Raw genomic sequence first — 11127 nt, forward strand, 5'->3', positions numbered from 1 at the left:
TTTCTTTTACCGTCTAAATGAACTAGTGTACTGGCCGTGGTTTAGAAAGCTCTGGCATCTGTAAACACTTTTTTTCACCTTTTAACATGAGCGCTTTATGCATTCAGATCTATCCACTGGACCCAGTGAAGTGGATTTTTTTTTTCTGATGAAAAGGAAAATGTCATGAATCCTGGCCTGTGAAGTAATGTGAAGGACGAAAGAGCAGGCGAACGTGTGTGTTTGTTTGTTTGTGTGTGTGTGTGTGACAGTGCTGATGCCAAAGTGATTGATAACTCTCATCTCCAAGCTGAGCTCAGTTTCAACCTCCTCAGCTCTGTCCTGTATAATGCCAGGTTGCCATGGTTACCGTTGCTCTTCATACAAGGAAATGGGGGGGAAAAAAAGGGAAAGATTTTTCTCCTCCTCTCCTTTTATGAAATGCTCTTGCTAAGTTATCCGGGGGAGTTTAGAGGAGAGTGCTGACCTGCCTGTCGAGCAGTGAATGATAGAAAAACAAAAAAAATATTGGGAAAAAGAAATGGTGACGAAAAGCAAACATTTTGCTGCTTCTTCAAACACAAACCCTCACTCTCCCCTGTGATGTAGGAATGTGGCTGAGCTGATTACTACTGCAAACTCATTTTCATCCCTATTCGAGCAACTAATTTCCATTTCCACTACATTATCACTGAGTGAATGCCAGAGGTGGTTTTAATGGTGCTCTTTGCAATAATGACCTCTAGTGGTTCCTATGAAAACAAAGCGAAGTCGCTGTGACTCACGCTGAACCAGTTCTGAAGGATGTCTGGATGGTGAAAGATGTCACACTTTTGTTTTTTCGTCTGCGATGATGCCAAAAGAAGAACATACGCCTTGTTGCATTTACATAAATCCTGATCATCCTTTCCAGTGACACCGGAGTTACACTTGGAGACAGAAGTTAATCTTTTTATTTACAGAGTTGTGGTTTGAGCCAAGACAGACAGACATAGCAGCAGTAAACAGGATGAGATGCCTGCAGGGGGGGGATCAGCTTCTACAACCTCCCACTTAGACCCAGAGTTTCCTCCGATGAAGGCCACAAACATGGCCCAGAGTCCTCCTATAATATATTCATCTGCCTTTCTTTTTATTCATTGTACTGTCTACAAAATGCTTGGAAGACTGAAGAAAAGAAAACCTTTTCACATTTGAATAAAACCAGCATGCGTTCAGGACTAGGCTAGATCCAATAATGGGTACTGATGGATGCCTGACCCACTTTGAACGTTTTATGTCCTGTAAAAGCTGACCCCAGTGTGCAGAGAAAGCAACCATTAGTGCCCCTGCTGATAGATTACTACTAATAAAAAATAACGTTCATTTCCCCAGCGCTAAATGCAAATTAATTTTTCATGTATGATTAATTGCATGAAAATGAATGACTGTTTTGAATAGGTACCAGTGTAATGTTATGAGATGAACATAATATGACAACCTACAGTTACTTTCATTGCAGTAAAGCCTCTTAAAGTCTCAGCAACAAGCAGCTGCCATGAAAATGCACTCAGTGAAAGGAGATTGTTTTTATCTGGAAAATGGAACAATCAGTAATTATTCAATGTAATGTCATATACAGCACGGGGGATAGACAAAATAATGTAAAAACAGAAAGGGGTCAAATTATGTTGCCCACTACCTTTTTTCCCCCCCCAACACTTAATCTTTGTCATCTCAGTTTTTCTGTGTTTAATGTGTGCTGTCATGATTTCTAATCCCCTTGACATATTAAAGCTTTTTGCACAGTGGTGGAACATTTAATTTGAGTATAATTTATAACAAACATATAATAATAAACAAAACAATACATATACCTTAGTTGGTTATTTCTGTTTTATGTTACATTGCACTTCTACTTCACTGAGTGGAATATTATACTTTTTGTTCCATTTATTTAAATTTCAGATTTAACATACCAAAGATATAATCATCTTGTTGTCATTTTTGTGTGTTTTTTTTTTTCTCCTTAAAATTAACAAATAGTTATTTTTTTGGTCTCCACCAACTCCTGAGGGTAATACTCGCCTTTTAAGTTGCAGAATGCTCCACTGTGTTCACCAGCTAGTTGCTTACTTTGCTGCCATTTAGTCCTGGTATAGTATACAGTTGGTAGAAGGTTTTTGATGAAAACAGCTGACTGCTCTGTGTGGAAAATGCACTGTGTAAACCAAACAGTAAAGTTTCGGGTTTGAAAATCAAAACAATGTGCTGAAAGACACCAAAAAGCTCGGCAGAGCTGATGGGGAACTACAGAGTCTGGTAATAATACTCTCTGGGTTTGTTATGTGTGACACCTTTCATCACACATAGTCATTTGATCCCTTGTTAATATAAAAACATTGATTAGAGCACTTTAAGTGAAAGATCTGAGAAGACTTCTCTCACCTCTTAATTGTGCAGCTACCTCCATGCTAGTGCTCGCGCGAGGTTGAGGGTGCAGGTGATTTGCGACGTGGAAGAGTCTCTCACGTTGATTTTTCCCACGTTGGCGTTGGAGAAATCACAAATTTTATGAAGCTTTTTATTATAGGTAGTAGAGTAGTATATATAGGACTGATGATAGGGCTATTGTTTTTTTTGTTTGTGTGTTTTTATTATTTTATTTTAGGTTTTTTTGATTTTATATATATTGTTATGTTTGTTTATTATATGTTATATTATTATATGATTATAGTTTATGATATTAATTTATGTATCTATTATTATGCTGTGTATTTCTATTTATTATGCCTCATGTTCGTGTATAATGTATGCCGGCTGTGTCATATATATTATTATATTAATTCCCGGACACTAAGTATATATATATCGGCCGAGCGGGGGGGCGTAGGGTATATATATATTTTGCCAGCCAACAAGGCCTTTAAAAGGCACTGAGGATAATATGATCCAGCTTTGTAGACATAATTATTATTAGCTTTTATGTTATGTCCTTTTCTGTCCTGTCCTGTGCAGTAAGGACTCTTCTCTCAGGATTGGATGTGACCAGCAGAGGGCAACAAGGTGACTTTTCTTCTCCAAGTTTGAGGACAGTTAACAGAGGCTTGTGAAAGATTCTCTCTTGGCTTCATGGATATCTGCTGGACTAAAATATCTTCGTCACACTGACAAAGCATTAAACGTGTTCAGACGTACTGAAAAATTACCCTGAATTACTTAAACCCTTTTAAAATGTTTATTCTTACACAAACAAACTCAATCATCACTTGTTAATCACACAGTAACGTAGGGAGCAGGTGGACGCTGACACAGTATTTTCTTGTGAAATCTTTCAGCCTGAATTGAGCTGACTGAAATGTTTTATGCATGACCGCTTGACCAACAATGTAACATGAGTCACCGGCTTGACTGAATGAGATAGCAGTGATACAACATGACTCGTCTTGAGTAAGAAGTGACAAAACATGCATCCCTGCTGCTTCTGACCTTGTTGCAAAATTCGCCCGCAGCAGCTTCAACAGTATCATATCACCGGGACTATTGTCTGCTGTCTTTCACTTAGGATGTGGAAAATAAAACACAGTTCCCAAGAGCAGAAAAAACTTCCTTATTCTGCTCATCACATCTGTGCTTCTTCAAAATGATCTTATTCCTACTAACATCAATTGAGACACTCCTACCTGGGAGGTGCTGTAGATTACTGCAAAAATGTGGAAATTTTCCACTAAAGCAAAACATATGCTGACAACAATCAGCAAATGATTAGCAGATCATGTAATAGTCTGTCTTCTGTGCCATGTGTCAATTATATGTTATTTTTCTTTCAATGTAATTAATAAGTGATTAAAGTCATTAGCTCAAATGTTTTGATTAGACAAAAGTAATAAAAAAAATGTATCTTCAAACACATTTTCCACATTCCCATGCAGAACAACCTTATGTTTCAATCTAGTGATATTCTAACTCAGAACAACACCAGTGTATAGAAGCAAATGAGTACCTAATATTAAAACTACATCACTGCTGAATACTTAAAGGTGGGGTGAGTGATTGTAGGTGATGTGATTCCAATCCAATACACTTCTTTTTCTTTAAAATTCAGCCAATATTTTCTCACGGTCCACTAGCTCTCCCCTCTGTGTGTGCCCTGAAATAAAATCCAGTGGTTGTACGCAGCCCCAGCTCTGTTAATGGGAAACAAACAGATTAAGCAGAGCCCCACAACACTCACTTGTTTTTACAGCTAGGATTTATGTGTCAGGTAACTTTAAATGACTCCCACCGTGGATATTCAGCTTAGTTTCTAGTGTCGCATCTCACAGTTTGCAAACCCACAACAGTTAATGCTAGTTACATTACTTGGTGTGTCGTTGTTTGCTCTCTTATCATGGGATTCCTCCAGAATAGTTTACCCCACCTTTAATGTTGAAATTAATTTATAGTTTAAAAATGTACATGTATAGCATTGCATTTACCTTGAAAAGGGTACCTTCAGGTTGTGTAATGTCACAATCTTGATATATTTTTGTATGGTTCACAAATTAAACAGAAAAATACAATAAAAAAAAACTGCACTCAAGTGACTAAAACTTTAATTGGTAATTTTCAGCTCTAAATGAAGAAACAAGGAGGAATCATGACTGAATCGACCCTCGACATATGAGCAGAGAGAAAGAAGTTCACACGAGGCTGTCTTGAAGAGAAAATTGTGGTGTTTACCTAGTCTCCTCTAAATTTCCTTTAAAGTCATGTAACTTTTATGTTATATTGAGCTTTTAGATTTCTCGGCTCTGCATTCTCACGATCAAAGCGTTCAGAAGCGTTTAAACTTCATCCTTCATTTTCCTTTTAGCTGTATGATACATATCAGCCTTCCCATTGAGAATGATTTAACTTTGTGAAATAGGGAGATTTGGGTTTCTTCATGAACATTCAAAAACATCCAAAGTTAAAATAAAAAGTTTATTTAAACTTCACCACATCATTTTTCAAATTAGATACATATACATGTATATTTGTTCATCTGTAAGTATGTTGTGCTGTTCTGGAACAGCTCTTGTTAAACCTATTCTGCATGGGTTACAAGTACATTACATCTTGGTCTGGTTAAAACAGGCTGCTACTAGCACATCATATTGCACGCCCATGTTTTTGCACTTTGTCACATAGTCGCCCATTCGTGTCAGGATTTCCCACCCAGTTTGACACTCTGAATACGTGTCATAAAAGCAACATCTTGAGGCCGTTTTGGCGACTGAAATGAACAATATGTTTTGTCTCCAAATTACAGATGTTAGATGACTTCCATACAGCTCTGTGTGCTGTAAGTTGTGCAGTGTAGTTGGAATGAGAGAGACGCCAGGAGCAGTGGAACAACTCTGTGGCAGCAGCCAGAGCAAAAAAGGAATTATAACGTGGCTGCGAGACATGCAGATGGAGGCTTGAACATGAGATAAACTGTGAGGATTTAAATATTGGACTTTCTTCTCTTTTTCATCATGGCAAAGAAGAAAAAAAAGGAAAGAAAAAAAGCCTGAAGCTTCTCACCAGCACAGCGCAGAATGACTGGAAGTCTCAGCTGGAATGAGACAAGCTTCACAAAATCCATATCCGCTGGAAAAGCTATTGTATGACAGCTGGAAAAACAGCACTGAACACTTGTGCTCAGAAAGAATCCACACCCATCAAAGAAAACACACACACCACACCGCGGGTGTAATAGCAACTACCGTACAACTGTTCTTACTTGGGTAAACAGTCAGACTTTTAATTACCAGTAGCACCAGTTGAACTGTCAGTCTGGTTTTGTCTGCTTTAGACATCAGTCAAATCAAACTCTTAACATATGCATGGTCCAAGGCAACCGACCAAATGATGCTCATAAATACAGTACATAATGCAGCATCATCATTCACTTTCAGACCTTAAAACCATAATCAATCTTTAATTAAATAGTGATGAACTCTCACAGAGAGTTTTAGACACCATATACATTTTTAGATACACTGTGTATCTACTGTGTACAGCTTTGATCCACCCTGATTAAATTATTCTGACATGGCCACAAATAATATTATATCATTTAAACCTTTGTAACCATCAGCTGTTGTCTCTGGTATAAATTTGATACTATTAAAACTTTAAAAGTCTTATTCAGTTTTATTTAAAATAACTTCCTGATTTGTGTCAGTGGGTACTTTTGATTTAGAGCACTTCATCTTGTGTCCATCACATGAACTACACTGCTCAAAGAAAAAGTCTCCAAATTTGATTATTTTAAGTTTTTGTGATAAATTTAAGGATTAAGTGTTCATAGGTTGAGAAAATTCCGCTACTTCTTAAGCTAAATAAACCATGTAAAAAGTCATTGGATTACCAGAAAAATGCCGTGATACAAAGCTAAATATGAATTTCTCTCAAGAAATAAATAAATATAAATTACTGTACTGATGGTTTTGGATGTTTTATCTCATTAACTAATGATCGATGCTAGAATAAGCAGTTGCTCAGTCTAGCAGTTGCAAGCAGGGACTGCGTGCTGACACAAGTCCTGACACCTGATATTTCAGAGCTGTCCACCAAACAGCTAATTTTTGAAATGCACATAAATTAAGCATTCTTGTTTGTTAATCTTCTGGGTTTCATTAAGCTAATGAATGTAATATTTTCCTACAGTCGTGGCAGTGGGAACTTCCGAGGGGTTTTCAAAATGAAACAAGAATTAGCCAATGAGTTTCCAGTTGAATACAGTCACATAAGATGATGAAACCTGTTTACTTCTGCATTTTCAGAAAGCCTTTTTGTACAGAAAACCTCAGACATTATAATCTAGTCACAGTTAATTAACTGCGATGAGGCTGAGGAGTCTCATGGGACAGAGTCTTATCTCACTGAGCGTCCAGTCTCACTCTGTTTCCTGTTCACTGTGTCTCTGCTGTGTCATGCATAGAGATGCTGGCCTGCTGTTTCCTCTGCCTCTTGTGCCTCCAGAGCAGGACAGCCAGCAAGAGGAGAAGCAAGAAGCCCAGAGCTCCCCCGATGAGTCCCGCTTTCAGAGTCAGACTGTTGTGACTGCTGTTGCTGGACTGGTACATCTTACAGGACGTACCACTCTTTCCAGCATCATTCACTGCGAGCACACAAACCTCTGAGACGTCGTCTATGTTGCCCACTCCGCCACTCCTTTTGTCCTTCCCAAACTTCTGCCTCTCTTGCCCCCCTATTGTCACAATGTAACCTGTGACAATTGAATGAGGTGCACACCAATGAATTACAACCTCTGACCCGTTCCAGGACACTGATTTCACCTCCGGAGCCTCTGGAGCCTCATTATGTAAAGTAAACCCTGGACACAAGCAGCCGGTGGAGGCTCTTAGCTCAGCACAGGGGATCTGATTCTCCCGACAGGAATTGTAGTCGCATTTGTTAAGGGTCCCTCCATTTCGAGACACTCTCTCTGGTAAAATAGTGGTGACTATGTCTTCATATGTAGAGTAATCATCTGAGGCAAGCATAAGGGCCTCAGTCCTACGTGGTCTTTGGGGTCCCATGGGATCTGTGCCTGTAACTCCTGTCGTAGGCAGGGGAGAGTAACCTCTGATGAGAACCAGGCAAATGATTACCCGAGGAAGAGGAAGGTCTCTGCTGGAAGGCATCACGCTGTCTGGAGAGAATATAAAGTAAAATTCCATCAGTGTGTTGGAAAATCTGTTTTTTGCATAGAACTGAAAAGTATCAGCCCCCTCGGGTTTACAGACATGTGTACGTTCAGAGAGTCTTAGTATTTTTGTCTTGCATGAAATGAGCCTGAATGAGGACATAGAGTTATTTCTCTCCTGATGCTGCGTCTTTCAGAGATTATGTGACTGCAGAGGATAGGGACTGTGTCGAAAGAAACAAATGGCTTAAAATGTGGGCCTAATTTCTGTTGGAGAATAAAGCATAAACTGTTTTCTCAAGACCAGAGCACAGTGCTTTTACTCTTGATTAAGCAGATGACAAAAATGTGGACATTTAATTAGTTGAAATGTATTATTCTGTGGCATGTTTTGTCAATGATTTATGGTCTTGTACACAGAGCTGCTCGGAATAATCCCCATTTGTTAAGCGTTGGAGATACTTCACACTAATTCAGCATTCCAAGCAGTATTGCACAACGGGTCCAAATGCCTACACACCCCAGGAACAGCACAGCCCTGTTAGCTGGATCCAGTTACAGGAAAACTGCCTGTGCGGTTTCCACAAGAATCCATAAAAAACATACCTGAAATGTGCACTGTGTGGTGGACATGCATGGAGAGATAACAATGAAGCCCATTCAAAAATCTCCCAAGACAAGTCTGTAGTTCTATTGAAAACAGAACAGGAGCCCACACTGAATACTAATACACTCTGTGCTCTTTGTTTTTGCCACAGCTAAACTCTATTCGCTTGTGTTAAGAGTGGAAAAAGCATAAAATATTAAAAGATATGAACTCACCTGTTGTTTGCAGAAGTTTGTAATCTTTATCAAAATGTGAGTGAGTTCCTTTCTCCTCGTCTTTCCTCCACTTGCTCCCTCACTTGCTCCCTCCTCTTTTATATGTTTTCCTTCTCCCAAACAATCACCTCCTTCTTTCCGCCCCCCCTTATTCCCGACAGTTCTGCACCAGCTCCACCTCCCTCCTTACTGAAGGATTTAGCAATGTGGGTGACTGAGTGAGTGATTTTTTTCATGCAGTTAGTGGTATTAGTCTGCTATTTGTGACGTCACAGCTACCTAATTTTTAAAGAAGTGAAGCTGGGGGATTGTGGCTGCATTCCTTCGCAGTGGGGAGGTGTATCAGAGAGTATCTGACTTGTTGATGAGCTCTTGTTTCCCTTTAAAGAGATGGAGGGAACTGAATAGGACTGGGATTATCTGTGTCACGGCTTTGATTCATTGGAATGTGTCATCCCTTACATATGCTAGCCTATCCTGTCCTCCTAACCTCTCACCGAAATACTACGTGACTTAACTCGAAACACTGCAGCAAAACTGAAAGGAATGAAAATTGTTGACCAAAAGGCCGGAAAAGAACCTGACTAGACCTGTTCAGGGAATAATTTGTAATGAGTGTCTCGGCGCTTCTTATATCCAGCACTATAAAACCAGATAAGTTCTTTTAATTCAAAAAATTGTTGAAACTGATTACATAAAAAATTTTAAGTAACACAAACTGAGTTTTTTAGGTGTTAGGCTTTTAAAAGTAATTTTAAGTGACAGTAACTTACAACTTTTTACGAGGTGTTTTGTTTTGTTTTTACAAAATTAAGTCATTCTCACTTAAAATTACTAAAGCTACTTGATCAAAAATGTTTATTTAACTTACAAAATGTAGTTTTAGTTTTGATGTAACCAGTTTCAACAATTTTTTGGGTTAAATTAACGTATCTGGTTTTACAGTGAGGGAAGAGAAGAACTGAACAAGATGTTTTCTTGGAGATGTGGAGAAGCAACTTTTCTTTATGTGGTAGCTGTGGCCTTAAACCGAGCTGCACACTCACCTCTCAGCTCTGATTTTGAGCTACATCTGCAGAAAAAGTGACCACAGTTAGCTCGTCCTGTACCAGAGACATTCACAAAATGGATGAACTGAGCTCCGTCAGTTCTGACTGGGAAACAACACCTCAGTCAAAGCTTACTGTACTAATGGAGAATTTAAAAAACATTGTGTCATATGGATGCTGGAAATAGCAGCACTCCCTAAAATCTGGCATAATGAAATCTATTAGTTCATAGAAGTGTTTAAATTTATGGTTTTCTGCTTTTTTACTGGGATTTACATGTGTACACTGGTATTTATAGCAGGAAAGAAGTTTGACCTTGTTTCTTATCAGCTAAAAAGTTATAAAAGTAACTACTAAATAGACTATACATTATCCTGGCAATATATATTAATGGAAAACCATTCTTTTCTCAGCACCCCCAACCCTGATTGACTTCCAGCATCGCTGAAGTGTCTTATTGCTGCTACATTATGCAAATATAGTGTTTCTGTCCTTTATGTAATTCTGTATGAAGCAGCATGTTTACATAACTACTGTTTCCCAACTATTAATTATGTATTACTTTTATGTCTTACATATTTGTCGTATATTCATTAGTCGCTTCTTGGTGTTTTTCCTTCATTCTTGTACGAGCATTTGTCTTTGGGTTGAGTGAACGTGTCTGGGTACATATAGGAAGGAGTGTGGGTGTGTACGTGTGAAGAAGATGCATATATGTAGGAATGTGTTGGTATGTTTATATATTGTGTAATACAAGGTTGTGTTTATGTATTACATCATGTATATTTCATCATGATTTATATTTATTGTAAGGTACCTGTTTATCTCTTTCATAGTGAGTCAGTCGTATGTCTGCCAACTAAATGTCCATAAAAGGAAACTGAGGGACAAACATTCAATACAACAAAGTGGTGTTACAGGCAATATGAGCTAATCAGAGACAGAGGTGAAGTCACTGAGCTAAAAAATACTTCTGTTGTGACTCTGGAAGTGACACAAATGCAAGCAGATGGTAACTGTTAGATGGTTTGTTACATAATCCCAAAATGCTTTGCCCCTTTTTGCCATGAACCACGTCACTTTCCCCCCTAATCACTGTTGTTTGGTTGGGATGAGTCTGCTTTCCTCATCAGAAACAGGTCCATAAGGAATACATTATTTTTATATGTGAAATGGAAGCAGCCCAAATGAATACTACAAGGTCCTGTTATATCAAGGACAGAAGATCTGTGAGTTTTTGATTACTGGCCAAATAATGCTGCCTACTTCTTTTTACTAATCACATTAGTTGTGATTTTTTAACGACCCAAGAGAAAAACAACAATACCTCCAGATGCCAGCTTTGGCCCACTGACAAAAGATGATCTGTAAAACTAGAATAAACAAGCCAAGATTCTTCATTAGTTTGTTCATTGTTTAAACATCTTAATAACATCCAGCCTACTTATTGTTAAATACATGCAGGAATGGGGGAATGCATCACACACTTTCAGTAATAATGTAATTAATTCTGCAGGCAGTGTTCAGTGGACATGGTCGCTAATGATTCTTCATATAGATAGATAGATAGATAGATAGATAGATAGATAGATAGATAGATAGATAGATAGATAGATACTTTATTTTTCCCGAGGAAAT

General features: G+C 38.4%; 1 protein-coding gene across 1 annotated transcript; it reads right to left on the minus strand.

Moving 5' to 3' along the window:
* Positions 1-5709: 5709 nt before the first annotated feature.
* On the minus strand, positions 5710-8551 carry LOC118331141 (leucine-rich repeat neuronal protein 4). Its single transcript, XM_035665912.1, has 2 exons — positions 8441-8551; positions 5710-7624 (listed from the first exon to the last, which is right to left on the minus strand). Exon 2 carries the CDS (start codon positions 7614-7616, stop codon positions 6882-6884), a length of 735 nt encoding a protein of 244 aa, XP_035521805.1. The 5' UTR covers positions 7617-7624; positions 8441-8551; the 3' UTR covers positions 5710-6881.
* Positions 8552-11127: the final 2576 nt, after the last annotated feature.

This window comes from Morone saxatilis, unplaced genomic scaffold, assembly GCF_004916995.1.
Source record: "Morone saxatilis isolate NCDOM2014 unplaced genomic scaffold, NCSU_SB_2.0 Contig20, whole genome shotgun sequence".
Lineage (NCBI taxonomy): Eukaryota > Metazoa > Chordata > Actinopteri > Moronidae > Morone > Morone saxatilis.